Source organism: Danio rerio, chromosome 16, assembly GCF_049306965.1.
Source record: "Danio rerio strain Tuebingen ecotype United States chromosome 16, GRCz12tu, whole genome shotgun sequence".
In the NCBI taxonomy this organism is placed as follows: Eukaryota; Metazoa; Chordata; class Actinopteri; order Cypriniformes; family Danionidae; genus Danio; species Danio rerio.
This window is the reverse complement of record NC_133191.1, coordinates 45,064,071-45,079,755: the sequence shown is the minus strand read 5'-3', so window position 1 is coordinate 45,079,755 and position 15,685 is coordinate 45,064,071. Positions and strand designations below refer to the sequence as shown.

Sequence of the window (15,685 nt, the reverse complement as noted above, 5' to 3'; positions counted from 1 at the left end):
TTTAACAACGATGCAGATATGACTTGTTTAAACTTAAATTTTTGTAAATCTTTAATGCTTTGGTGCACATGTTTAGGTTTGGTCCCATTGTAAGGAAAAGTAGAGAAGAGAAAAAAGTTCTGTATGCTTAGTTTATGAAAATAATTTAAAAAGTATACATTTTCTCATATTCTATATTGAATGTTTTATATTGAAAACCTGTTTTAACCAATTAAAAAAAATTTATAGCATAAAATGAAATATAAAATAATATTCAAACAAATTATATTCCAAATTAAAGTTGATATCTTAAAAGCTGGTTTCAGTATGTTTTGGGTGCAGTACCAAACATCAATAGCTGACTTCCATTTTCTATTGGTGACCTAATCCTGTGTGTGGTTTGGGTGATATGAACCATATTTTTGATACTTTTCACAACATTAAAATAAACATCACATTTTCAAGTAGTATTGGCGGTTTGATGGTTTTTGACCCACGCAAACACGGGGAGAACATGCCAACTCTACACAGAAATGCCAACTGACCCAGCTGAGGCTCGACCAGTGACCTTCTTGCTGCGAGGCGACAGCACTACCCACTGCTCCTCCGTGTCGCTTATTTAAAACATATTCAGATATATATATTTTTTCTTTATTAAATATAGAATTGATGTTATCTTTTGACGTTTCTAGACTATTTTTGTGATTTAACTAGGATTGCTGTAGCGAAGTAATGCCTTAAAACTAGACTATCCTTTGTAGCAATTTAATGAATAACTGTTGCTCATAAATATCTTTTAAAAAATCAGTCATGAAATACGTAAACTAGAAATGTGTCTAGTTTGTCATGATTGCTTTATTATTTTAGTTATTGGGTTAAAATGTACTTTTCTTCCAGTCAGATCATGCAGTTTTTAAATTATAACTCTTTAGATATTTAGTTAGATTAGAACTAATTTGTTAGATTATAGTTAGATAATTATTTTGTAGTTATATTTTATAGTTAGAAAGTTATTTTATTTTTTTTTGGAGACGGTAAAACTTAAAAAAAAATATCTTATGCAAAAAATGGATGAATATATTTGATTAAAAATACAGTTTAATAATATTAAGAATGCTTTGTTTTTTATATTTTCAAAAAATTTAATTTATTGCTATGATTTTAAGTTGTCATTAGCAATCACATGATGCTTCAGAAAATATTTTAATGTGATAATTTGTTGCAAAAAAAGAAAGATTTCTTATTATCATATTATTATATGGTACATGTTCCCAAAAGATAAAAAAAAAGAGAGATAAGATCATTAGTGTTTTATTGCCATTCAAGTGCGTAGCACCAAATGTTGGGCTCCACACATTACCATATTTGCATATGTTACCCCCATCTCCTCACCCCTGCTGTCACTTCTAGTAGTTTCTATATATATATATATATATATATATATATATATATATATATATATATATATATATATATATATATATATATGTGTGTGTGTGTGTGTATAGAAATGACCCCCCTCCCCCCGCTTACATAGATTTCTTGAAAGGCTCTACATAGTGCCAACTTAAATGTGTGTCATGTAAATAGTGCACTCAGAACACAGCTGACAGTTGATTTTATTGCAAACAATGTGAGAGACACATAAATATGCATACAGTACACAAACATTATACAGTACACAAACAGTCCTTATAATTATTTATAGATTCATCAGTACTTCTCAATACTGAATGGATTATAAGCATTGTAATCAATCTCCATCTGCCGACCTGAGTTAATTTTCTCTCAGCTTATCACGCACTGCAATCTGGGATTGTTTTCTTCTCCAAAAACAAATGCAGTATGCTGCCCTTAACCAAAATGAGCTTAATTAAGATGTTTTGTAATAGCATTTGTGTCAAGATCACATCTATGATTCTTCTGATGTATTTCTCCAGGTTTTCACACTTACTCTTTTATTTTTATTGATTGATTTAAACAGTGTAGTTGTTTTCTCTCAAAATGCTTCTTGCTTTGGTTGTGCTGTTGATAAGCTGGAGGTAGAGTGTTGTGACTTTCTCACCGCCGAGGCTTGTCACATCTTATCCAACCTTCATCTTGTTTGCTATTTCAGCCCGTTTCATTCGCTGTCACATTTTACATTTGTCTGGGAGCTTGTACCCACAGAAAGATCAGCATCCACAAACAACCTCATCTGTCCGGCAAACTCAAGCAGACTGCTTGTCTGAACATTCTAGTCTAATTCATTCAAAAGAGGCGAAAAGGCCAGTCCTCGGAGTCCGTTTTCCTCACATGCAGCAGATTTTTTTTTCCAGCAAAGAGCGCCAGGAGGACTTCTGCTGTGTTTCCCTGACATCAGCGGCTTCTTTGGGCTGCTGCCAGCTATTCTGCAATCTGTATGAAGCTCCGCATCTGTCTTTGCAGTCCTCGGTGGCTCAAACTGTGGCAGGGATGTTCTCCTCTTCACGTTGCCACAGGATGTAAAATAGGCTTAGGTGGGATGTTTGATCTTAAAATACCTTCTTTCCCCGCTGGCATGTAAAGGGTGGTTCCGTCTGCATGGGTTTTAGTGTGCGGACTGCTTGGCTAGTCGTTTTTGCTAACCTGTTTGTAAAGACCTGCAGGGTTTGTAATGCACTTTTGAAAATAAAGAGGGGATTTCATAGCAGTGCTTTTTTTCTTAGTGAGAAGAACATTTCAAGAATTCAAAGATACTTTTTTTCACAATAAAGAAACTTTGGTTGACTGGAAAAGTTCCATAGATTATGAAGTGAGATACTGTACGCACAAATACACTTAAAGCTCTTTTAAGGCAAATCTTCCAAATCGACCACTTCTTGGTCATTTTTGTAACATTCATTCATTAATTCATTCATTTTTATTTGGCTTACAGTAGTTCTTTATTTATCAGAAGTTGCAAAAGCGTAATGAACCACCAACTATTCTGGCATATTATATATGCAGCAGATGCCATTCCAGCCATAATCCAGTACTGGGAACATTTTGGTAATATAATTGAAATATTTTAATCACATGCACATAAGTTGCATTCTTCCATTCTTCCCTTTTTTTAAAGGGGTCATGGGCTGCCTTTTTATTTTGTACTGTCTTATTAAGATTTTTAAATACAAATGGTTTTGTCCTGTTTTAAATATACTGTTTAATTACGTGTGGTGGACTGTAGACTTCAAAGTAAATGCTCACTGGTATGATTGGCTTACAATTTGAGTATTTAAAGATTTTAGAAAGTGGGACAGGACAGATGTTTTGGCCACTGATAAACTTCTGTGGTAACACTTCAGTTTAAACACCATTTTCCACTTTTAACTACTGTCTTGATACCTGTCTATTAATATAATATTGGCTGTTTATTAGTTATTATTAGGTATGATCTTATTCTACATCGCTAATCCTACCCAATGCCCAACAAAGTCCCTTTAAGGCAAGTCATTTCACTTGACGGCCACCTTTGAAAAACCTCTCGGGCAGTATGCTCGGGCATTCTGTTTGAAAGGGGAAACATTAAATTTTCCAAAACTGCTTGCCAAGCTTAGGAATGAATTTCATATTAGGGATCATCCATTAAAATAAACATCTGCTAAGTTTCATTGCTTAACGTCTAAATCGCACAAAATCTGCAGAAACTTACGTCTGGTCCAAGGCCCTCCCCTGAAGTATCGTCAGCCTAGAGCAATCGATGATTGGCTCCTGTACTAAAAGGCTGGCTTTACTTGCCATAAAGAGTTTGAGGATTGGCTCCTGTACTAGTAAGCGGGACATTATTCGCAATATTGACAGTTAAACTTTTCCACATTCAAAGAGATATGAGTGACATGTGAGTATTCTATAGTCCTTGATACCCAACGACTAGCTTACTGATAAGCAGCTAATTAGTAGTTTACTGAGCTAAAAGTGTTAGTTATTGGTTTGTTAACAGGTAGAATTGTAAGGTTAGTACACAGTCATAGTCATACACGCAAAGCTATGTATATTTTTAATATTTTAAAGAAAAGATGTCAAATGATGAGATCTTTGTGTGGAGTACTGGCTGATATCAAACTCTTTGTGCACACAAAAATCTCTGAATAATTACGATCAATAGCTAAATATATTTGAAAACAGACATACTTTTGAAAATGTAGTCATACTTCTATGGTTATTTTGGTTAAAGTAACAAAAAATTTATACAAAATATGCATTTCTGAAATGTTAAGATCGTAATGTAATTAATTACAAAAAAAATTTACAGTAACTAGTAATATTTAATGTATTACATTTTGGAAGTAACTTGCCCAACTTTGTTTGTAATATTGGCAATGTTCGTTAGCACCAGGATTAGATATTAAATTGTCTATGCACAATTTAGCTAACATAGCAGATGTTGCATTAAAATTTGTGAATTTATTTAAATTGTTAAATGGGAAACTGTAAAATTATTAAAATAATTATATAATTTTTTATTGGTCTTTAATTTTTAAAGTTGCTTATATAAAACAAAAACAAGGACAGGACTTTTTTTGCAGGACTTTTTTTTTTAGAACAATCATACCTCTTACATGCCAAAATAAAGGAAGTTTTAGTTTCACAGTTCACAGAAATACGCATATGTCAGCCTCATGTCAGCCTCCCTTTACATTGCATGTGATGTGAGGATTGTTATTTGTGTGGCACTCAAGTCATTGTTTACTGATCCATTAGAATGCAGCTCAGGTATCAGAAAAGACTACTGTAAGCAGATCTCAGAAACAAATCAGCTTGTGTTATTTGAATCTACGTACTGTTTTCATGGCAAAAGAGCTAAAATGGCATGTTGGATAGTAGTTTCTAATTGGCTGAGACTTTACCATCAGCATGAAGCTCAGTTAACTGCATTCATCTCCTGACAGACTGTTCTCCTCTGGGGGCTACTGTTAGCATCCCTGTCAAAGAAAATTAATATCGTCCTAATGTACTGTTCCACATGCCGCATGCTGCATATTTCAATACAGATTCTTTCTTTACCTCTTTACTTACCTTTTATAAAAGTCCATTATTTAATGTTATATCACATTAGACTGACCCATGATGGAAAGGGAATATGCTGAAAGGAGGATGCTATCATACTAGACTATTCATAACAGTGCAACAAACACTGTTTTCTTAGTTACACCAGGTTTGGCTTTGAACTAAATTTTCTCAGATGTAAATGACTGTATTTAATCCTCAATGCAGCATGAAGTCTGTAAGTAGAAAGGGCTTGTTGTAAGTAAAACTGTCACTTTCTAGGGCACATTGTCCAATGTGAGCGCATACTTTATGACGGGCGCTGAATAAGAGTTACCCCAAGGCATCGCAGATCAGCTTTTTTTTCTGATGCCATTGCAGCGTAATGAGATGATTTCTAATTATTGCTAATTTCATGGCACCTCAGGCTGTGCTCATTTTGCTGGGAGTGCCATTACCCATCTTATCATCCAGACATGTTTTTTTTTTTTTTTTTGAAGCGCCCTCTCACAAGCTCCTTTATTTATTTATTTAGTCTCTTCCAGTTCTTTTGTGCTGTGGGCTCAGTGTTATTTCTGATTTTATAAAGAGATATGTTCTTTTTTTAATACAGGATATGAGATCACAGCTCTCGAAATGTGTTTTGATCTGCCATCTCTACATTTAATATATGTACCTGTTGCCAATTCAAGGCTGAGAGTCGTATGTTGTGTTTTATTTGGTCTAGTAATTGAGTATTCAATGTAGTGAGAGCAAGTGCAGGTGACATCAAGTGGTTTGTTCAAAAGCCATTTTCGTTTAACACAACAAGATTCAAATTTGTCAACATAGGCACATTCTGAAAACTTGGCCCTATATTCATTTTTGGAAATCGTGAAATATGTAGCCAGAAGTTCTTATGGCTGCATCTTGTCTTTAAAACGAATGTTACCGTGTATGCTTTTTCATATGTCACATTTCTCTCGCAAGTGCCATTTCCATTTGCATAAACCCACCAGAGGCCGCTGTTGACTGACTGTTTGACTGACTGACTGACTGACACTGACCGTCTAATCAACTGACCCACCCTCCTCCTTCCCTAAACCTAACCAATTTTATCGATTGACCTGCCCACCCACTTCCCAAAACCAAACAAACAAACAAACAAAAGCCCTTGTCGGATTTTTACAGTTTTCAAATTTTACCACATTTTCCCTGTTATTTACTTGTTTATTTTATTTAATTTTTTGGCTTTCCTTTTGTCTTACCTGCTTTCTGGAACTGGTTTTCACCAAACTCGAACCCCATCATCGTGGTAAACTCATCTCTGCATCTTAAGTCCACCAACACACATGATGATCTAACTGGACAAATGAACGCAATCTCACAGCAGTTCGTAACTTTTTGATTTAATGGGTAATTCGTATGAATTCATACGATCTAATTTGTACAATTTAGTACGATTTGCCCATCACCCAATGACGGTTGGGTTTAGGGGTGAGGTTGGGTGCCACGCCTTCCTTTTAAAAATCGTACATTTTTGTATGACTCAACTCGAATTAGCCACTAAACTGACAAAACGTAAAATACTTACGTTTCCTCGTGAGGCTGGACAAACTGGTAACAGCGGGAAAGTTGCCCACACGGAGGTAAGCAATCAGCTGGTAAGCACGAAAAGGAACGGCGTCATACCGCTCCATAGCGTTCGTTAAAAAAAAAAATGCAGCCATTTGTTCCTCTGGCTACATAATTTGCGATCTCCAGAAACATATATAGGGCTACTATTTCAGAATGAGCCTATGTTGGACTTTTTCCAGCTGAGCTAACTGAAAAAAAAGAAAGCTAAAAAATAGATTAAAAAGTACAACAAAAATGACTGAAGCGGAGCTTCCAGTGAACATGCAAAACAAAACAGACACAAGGGTCAAAAAACACAACAATAAAGTGTCACTTTTCTTCTCAAGAGAATCAGGAGATCACCGGGCAATAATGGCTCAAGACTGAACAATCTAGCTAGTTATGCACAAACTTATATAAGGCAAAGCACAGGTCTTTCTAATCTGGCTTGAGTGGTGGCACACAGCAGATGGCAGGAAAGTGGTGCCATCAACTGTTCTGGAGGGTGCATAGAAATTAGACTCTGGTGTGTGAAAAGTGAAAAGAGCACCTCCTTCCGGTTAGGAGGAGAAAAGCAGCTTTAGAATTAATTCTTACAGCTACGGGTCAGTATGGCGTTGTTTTTTTTCATACTTACCAGCTGACAGCTTACCTCCGTATGGATGACTTTACTGCTGTTACCAGTTTGTCCAGTAGCTCGCCATGTATGTTGGCAGACTTCAGACGCAGAGAAGAGTTGACTATGACAATGGGGTTCAAGTCCGGTGAAGAACGGTTCCTGAAAGCGGGTTAGACAAAAACAGAAGCCAAAAACTAAAATAAACAAGTAATTAACAGGGTGAGAATGTGGTAAAATCTGAAAACATGGTAAAACTCAGGCGAGGGCTTTTGTTTTTCTGAATTGCTTTTGAAAACTGTCAGTTGGGTTTAGGGAAGTGGGTCAGCGGGTTAATCGGTGCTTTTGAAAACACTATTGGTTGGGTTTAGGAAAGGAAGAGGGTGGGTCAGTTAGTAGATAGTGGCCTCTGGTGGATTTACACAAGAACAGCAGGTGCAAATGACACTCGTAAGAGAAATTTGAGATCTCAAAAAGCATACACAGCTGCCACTGGGGGATCCGCAAAAACAAAAACTGCAAAAAACCATATTTCCAGGGACATATTTGGTGATCTCCAGGAATGTATATAGTGGTACGTTTTCAGAATAAACCTATGTTGCATAACAAGATTCAAATTAGTTTGTTGATTATTTTCTTTTATACAACTAACTAAATACCCTTGCTCAGCCATGTTCATCATGCTAAATTAATTGCAAAACCTCCATACATTTTCCTTCTAGTACTAGCTAGTACTAGCATACTAGCTTGTGATTGAAGTGCAGTCAAATTTACCAGTGATTGCAAACTTTTGTGGGTGAATTCAAGTAGGAATGCAAGCAATCTGGTGTTCTGTATGAAGAATTTATTTGATTTGTACCTTTTACTGAATTTTTAGATGTCCAAACAATACAAAACCAACAAAAAAAAACTGCTTGTTTTGAAAGGGACTACTGTTAGCTTAATGCTTTGCTATACTATTAACAATGTAGATTTGACATGTTATTTTGGTCACACTTTACAAAAGGTTCCATTAGTGTTAGTTGATGTATTAACTATCATGAACTATAATTGAACATTACAGCATCTATAAATAAGAGTTCAACATATACTGCTGGGTTATTATTATCCAAATATACTGTATGCTTGTTGACATAATTGAATGGACTTAGAGTTTTCAAGGACTAATAACATTAGTTAGCACATTGGTCGCCTCACAGCAAATAGGTCGCTGGTTTGAGTCTCGACTCGAGTCAGTTGGCATTTCTGTGTGGAGTTTGCATGTTCTCTCTATGTTGGAGTTGGTTTCCTCCGGGTGCTGCGGTTTCCTCCACAGTCCAAAGACATGCACTATAGGTGAATTGGGTAAGCTAAAATTGGTAGTGTGTGAGTGTGTGTGAATAAGAGAATGTATGGGTGTTCTCAAGTACTGAATTGTGGCTAGAAGGCCATCCGCTGTGTAAAAAGCATCCTGGAAAACTTGGCAATTCATTCCTCTGTAGCGACCGCTGATAAATAAGGGACTAAGCCAAAGGAAAATGAATGAATGAATGAATGAATGTTTTGTTCATGTTAGTAAAAATAATATCTTACATTAAATAGAGTTAACTTGTTTACAAAGGTTTGGCAGTGGAACCATGCCTCATTTTGCCTCCTTAACCAATCACCTACTCCCTTAAACTTATTTAAGGCAGAGCAGCTGTGTAGCACTATTCTTCTAGTTCTCTCGAACCCACCCTCCCTCCCTCTATTTCCTTGCTTCCCATTAACAATTCTATAACCCTTTCTTCCCTCCTAGGTTGAATCGGGGGGTCCAATCATTCTTCTAAAATATTCATTGTAGGATCCCTGATTAACCTACCTACCTGTTCACTGTTTATCCTCTTGCTTCCCTTCTCCTTCATCCCACTGTTCCCTTACCATCCCTAAAATAAAGTCTAGCTCAAAGTGTGGCATGGTCCATGCTAGTGAACTGATGGAACATTATATTACATAGGTGTTGTCATTCTTGGATACATCTATCAGATAAAAGTATCTGCTAAATTAACGAATTGCAATATTCCATGACTGATCACTTAACTTAACCTGCACTAAATAGCCTAATTCACTTTGACTAGTGTGGAAATTCAACAGGGCATAAATTAAATGAGCTGTATATCTTCTCCAAGTCACTTATAGTCTCAGCCTCTGATTTAGTAGTTTCTTCATGTCTGCGCTTGTGTTAGTAGCTCGCCACCATGTGCATGAAGGTGATGGTCCTGAGGGCAGTGTGTCAGAGCAGATCTGTGCGTTTCTGCCCACTCTCATAGCTCTACTAATGGGGGATGTACCTGGAGGTCACCTTCAGTGTCTCTTCAGTCAGAAAACAAGATAAGTGTTGTTCCTCAGAGCTTTTTATCACCTCCCTTCCTGCTCTCCGTTGCATTTGAGTATCTTTTCATACATTCAGCCGCTCTTATTTTCAAGCTGCTCGCCCCCTCCGCACTTCTTTGAGTCGGATGGAATGATTATAATTGCAGTCGAGGGGTTTCAAAACACAGGTCACACAAGTATTCAGATGCAATCACCGCCTTTGTTAATGGAACGCACCTTGACAATTGGACAAATAACCCCGTTTTCTTTATCTTTCCTGCAGTGTGCCTCTTATTTCCCTCACTTGGACGCCCACGCAGACGCCCGAACTCTAACATCAGTGTTCCCCTTTAATATGACTTGAAAAACAAAGCGCTTTACAACAATTACCGTCGATCCCTCTTTCTCTTCAACTTTCCGAATACAGTACAAAGTCCCTCATGTGAAATAACTGTAGCAACTGGCTGTTCAAATCTGTTCTGTGCATTGGGAGGCTTCATGCTAATTCATCCTCAGAACTCTAAATACAAATTAGGCTTGTTAAACAGTATAATGCATTCATTAGCAACACTGAGTAGCCTTGTTGTGCGTCGAGTGCTGCTATTCATTTCTCGCTCTCACTCCCCCCCTCGCCTTTCTCCTTCATCTATCTATCTGTCTCTCTGTCTAACTAATTAAAAATTTAAATATCAGTCAGCTCATTGTGGTATTATCTCAAGGAATGCTAATTAACACATTTTCAAAAGCAGTAATTGCAACCTTGAGGATGTAATTTAAAGGGCCTTGTTCGTGTGTGTGGATAATGAGAGCACCGTTCTCATCAAGCCTGAGAGACGTCTGCTAATAAACTCTTGGAGGGAAGATTGGACAGGTTGGGATTTAAAAGTTGACCAGTTTTCTGCTCTGTTCAATGGGGGAACTTTGAATAGTGTAAACAGTTGAACCCCACGAGTTGTTAACCAACAAAATAGGTCGAAAATTAAAGGTTCAAATCCAAGAACGGTGAATTTGTACTCTTGATCAAAACACTTAACTTCTGTTTACTCCAGGTGGATTGACCTGTAGAAACTGCACTGCACTGTAAGTCACTTTGGAAAAATGTCAACTACATAATGAATTAGTTGAAATGAAGGCTTTGAAGTCAAGGTAAAATGTCCCATTGGACATGAGCACTAGCCTAGGTTACTTCTGAGAGCTTTTTGATGTCCCCTAGGTGTAAATTATGCTGTTTAGAGAGTGTGTGAGTGACTATTTGATGTTTCAGGCCTTACAAGTTATGAATTTCATTTTACACTATTTTAGCTTGTTAACTGCTTAAGTGCCAACATTAATTCAGCGTGCAGACCCGACTGATTATGATTTACTTTAACTGGAATAATAATTTGTTTAAAAATTCAGAATAATTTTACACCCAGTATCACATTCGCAAATACACGTTTCGGCCATTTTATTAGGTACACGTGTCCAAATGCTTGTTAACAAATTCCTAATCAGCCAATCACATGGCAGCAACTCATTTTATTTAGGCATGTAGACATGGACCAGACGATCTGCTGCAGTTCAAACCGAGCATCAGAATGGGGACGAAAGGTGGTTTAAGAGACTTTAAACGTGGCATGGTTGTTGGTGACAGACAGGGTGGTCTGAGTATTTTAGAAACTGTTGATCTACTGATCTACCATTTCTAGGGTTTACAGAGAATAAGAAAAAGAGAATTTCTCCAGTAAGGGGATGTTCTGTGGGCTACAGCAGCAGAAGACCCCACCGGTTCCTGTCAGCTAAGAACAGGAAACTGAGGCTACAATTTGCACAAGCTCACCAAAATTGGACAAGAGAAGATTAGATAAACATTGCCTGGTCTGATGAGTCTCTATTTCTGCTGCAACATTCAGATGGTAGGGTCAGAATTGAGCGTCAACAACATGAGGCATTGGATCCATTCTGCCTTGTATCAATGGCTGGTGGTGGTGGTGTAATGGTGTGAGAGATATTTTCTTGGCACACTTTGGGCCCATGAGTACCAATTGAGCATCATGTCAATGCCACAGCCTACCTGAGTATTGTTGCTGACCATGTCCATCCCTTCATGACCACAGTGTACCCATCTTCTGATGGCTACTTCCAGCAGGATAACGCGCCCTGTCATATAGGGCAAATCGTCTCAGACTGGTTTCTTGAACATCACAGTGAGCATTTCTGCATTTTTATGAAAAAATAAAACAAATAAAACAAATAAACATTTTCTGCAAAGCATGAACCTAATAATAACCATTAATAACTTTGAAGGGACCTCTTCATTTTTTCAAGAGCTGTATATTGTATAATGTTGCTTTTTAGACACACTTTCTGAAATCTGCATCAGTTTTAAGTCACAGAGGAACTGTGAGAGAAGGAAAGGTCAGGAAAGTTAGAGGAGCTCTGTCAAAGTGACTCTGGCAAATAAGTTTACTGAATAGGTCATTTCTGTTGGGGGACATGCACCGGATTGCGATGCCTACACTTAAAAGCAGGAAGCAAAAGCCACAGAGCTTTTAAGGTGCTTGTTTTCTGTGCTGCGGTGGGTGGATGCTCTCACAATCATGGCCAGGGTTGATTTAATGGCTGACTGGACCCATGTTCTCTGAGTTCTCCTTCTGTAACATGGCATTTCTCCGTCCCTCTCTCACTTTCTCTTTTGCACTTTGATTTCGCTCTACCTTTTCACCCTTTTTCTCTGCCGTCTTCTAAGTTTTATAACCTTTGCTGGATGCCAAGGATTTATTGTTCTGGATGACCATACATGGTTTAGGTCTTTGACTTTGACTGTTGGCTCTGCTGGGCCGTTGTCTGTATGGTCATTGGAATGTTTTGTTTGCTTTATAGTGTCGTTTGGTTGATGGTGTTTTGGGTTAAACGTGTTTTAGTCAGCTAAAAATTCCCCTTGCAGACAAGTTCCAGCTGTATTAATGGATTTTCCGAGCCAACATTAGCTCTGTGTCTTGTGTCCAAGCACTATGCTCATGGTTTTGGCTGAAACCAGATAAACAATGACTTTGAGATTGTGGCATTGCACTTCTAATGTGGTCCATTTGCATTGCACACAACAATAAAAAACTGTGTATTGTGGCTTTTGTACAAGAGGAACCAGAGGATGCCTGGTGGCTAGTTCGAGTCCCCTCACATTTGCAAGTTAAAGGATTATTTCAACCAAAAAAATGAAAATTCCATTATTGTTCATTCGGTCATCTTTACAAACTCAAAATAAGATATGTTGGATGAAATCAGAGAGGTCCCTCATCCTCCAGAGACTGCAATGGTCACAAGCAGGGTCTGATTAACATAAGGGCTAGGTGGGGCTGAAGCACTAGGGCCCACGGAAGAAAAGAGCCCTTGATTGGCTGAAGAATTCATTTGTGCTATGATACCGGAAACGCCTCTTTGCGTTATGCTTTCATTGGTCGATCATGTGAAGTATTCCTTTCGGTTCACTGCTGTTCGATAACAGTGATGCTGATGCTATAACTGGGGCTCGGAATGGCTGTAGCCCAATCGGAATATTGAATAACCCTGTTTTAGTCAACCATAAGGGTGATCAGATGCCCCAAATTTCCCAGGACAATCCCTTATTTCAGCACTACCTTGAGAACCGACCAGTCAAAGGTAGACTAACCAAGCTCATTGTAGAACATAAAATAAAATTCAAACAGTCATGACTATTGATTAACTTGTACATGTAGTAACAGAAGCTGAGATAGGTGCTTAATGGACTGATAACTGAGGCGCAGTCTCTGCCGTGTGGTGGTTACAACTGGACTCAAAAAAACGGCGCGCACCGGACAATCCTTCTATCACACAATATAACAGAGACAGTGTGCAAACACATCAAATAGCCTGCACAAGCAGTTTTCACAATGTGCGGAGTGTGTATTTCAAGTAAATACTCTTGGTTATGCTTTAAAGTAAGTCTAACTTATCCAGTTAAAAAGCAAACTTTTTATGAATGTTTACTTTGCCCCTTTTATGAAAACAGCTGTAAAAATATGGAGCAATGAAATATTGGTGCTGGCTTTCATCATACAATATATCTAATGTAAAAAAATATATTAATAAAATAAGTATGCTAGCTTTCAGTAACTCAGAAGACCACAACATTTTGGATATTAAGCATGGATTTTAAAGATATCCTAACATTAGGAATTTATAGTCAGCTAAAGTTCTAAAGAAAAGTTTTAAAGTTAAACTCCTATTTAAAATGTTTATTATAAAGCACTTATTTAGGAAGCATTGCAAATGTTTTTTGTTTTGCTGATTTAATATTATGTCATTACTTAGTTATATATAGCCTTCTTGCAGGCCTGTTTTAATAAAATAGAAAAAAAATAGATGTATAATAATCAAATATAAATCAAAGGGTGGAATATAAGATGATAATATTGATTAGTAAAAAATTAATAATAATAACAACAACAACAATATATACTGCATCTATACTTTTGTATATATAAAATATGCAATAAATAAATAAATAAATAAAAGGGGTCCATTGGATCTGCTCAATGTGTTTTTAATCTGGCCCTGGTCACAAGTCTAAGAAAAGGAACAGAAAACAGGAATGTTTAGGGCCAGAGAGCTCTTTTAATATCTTAATTTGTGTTCTAAAGATGAGGATGAGTGTGTTCTGAGTGATATATAACAGAATTTTCTTTTTTTTTTTTTAATGAACCAATCCTTTAACAGCAAAGTAAATTGAATGATTGTCCTAAATCTTCCTAAATGATTGTCCTAAAATAGATTTGTTTCCGTAACATGACAGTAACTTCAGTCTAGGCCCTGTTATCAACTGGCATTTAGATAATTTCTTTGTGTATTTTCATGAACTCAGTGGTACTCTTTCTTAAGAGTCCATTTGGTTTGTAATTGAATACAACATAAATGCTATTCTCTAAGGAGGAAGAACTCCGGAAACTTCTGCTGCAGTAAGTTACTCCATAACTGTCAATATCAGTTCGAAGAGCAATTGGATGGATTATAGCTGAACCGTGTCTAATGTATTCACACGCTGCAGTCAGCAGGCACTTAAAAGACACTTCTGCTGATTTTTAAATGCTTTCTAACAAATAAGGCTAATTATCCTGTTAGAGCTTTGGGAAGAGGTCTTTACATCTTTAATATGTATTTTGGAATGAGAAAATCTAACCAAGTGTTGCATCACACAGCCAAACAGTATCTACCAAACTACAAACATAAACGCAAATCAGAAATGCATATCAAAATGTTGCTGCTTATATCTCTGCTCATACATTTTGTAAGGTCTTATATTTCACAGTGAAGGCAGTATACTTTAATTTTTTATCAGCAAACCTAAAGCTCTTTTTTTTCCCGCCGCAGACCATCAAGGCAACATCTCCTCTCGGTGACCCGAGGGTGACGTATAACCTGGAGGAAGGTCAGGTTCCTGAGACCAACATGCCTGTGCGCTTCTACATCAAGCCTAACCGGAGGGACGGTTCTGCTTCTATACTGGTGGCAGAGAATCTGGACTACGAGACCACCGGTTTCTTTACGCTCCGGGTTCGTGTACAGAATGTGGCGGCTGTACCGCTGGCTTCCTTCACCACTGTCTATGTCAACATTACAGGTGAAATATACACTTATCTTCTGTAAATTACAGTTGATATACAGTTAAAGTCAGAATTATTAACCCTCCTGATTTATTAGCCCCCCCTGTATGTTTTTTCCCAGTTTCTGTTTTTTTTCTGCACATTTCTAAATATAATAGTTTTAATAAACTGATTTTTTTTATCTTTGCCACAATCACAGTACATTATTTTTTACTAGATATTTTTTCAAGAAACTATTATTTAGCTTAAAGTGACATTTAAAGGCTTAATTAGGTTAATTAGGTAAGTTGCTGTAAGTAGACAAGTTATTGTTTACCAATGGTTCGTTCTTTAGATAATTAAAAATAAGTTGCAAAAAAAATGCAAGTGTTTTTTCTAAATTTTTATTTATTCTTGTATATTAGAATGTGTCCCATTTAATTTTTTCATTATAAAATCAAGACAAAATTACATGTCAAAACCCACTAAAATGTCCTTCAGTGTAACAATAATTTATATACCAAAAATCATGTTTGGCATTTTACAATAGGAATCATAAAAACACTCTATTTAGAGATCAAAGTGCAGCCATGAAATA

The 15,685-nt window shown here is 36.9% G+C and overlaps 1 protein-coding gene across 2 annotated transcripts in view; it reads left to right on the top strand.

Moving 5' to 3' along the window:
• si:dkey-22o22.2 overlaps positions 1-15,685 on the top strand; it is a 368,709-nt gene that overhangs the window by 295,593 nt on the left and 57,431 nt on the right. For both annotated transcript variants that reach the window (XM_073926494.1, XM_001921088.9), the window contains one exon: positions 14,876-15,125. In XM_073926494.1, the coding sequence (XP_073782595.1) occupies positions 14,876-15,125 (250 nt within the window). The remainder of the gene's footprint in view (positions 1-14,875; positions 15,126-15,685) is intronic.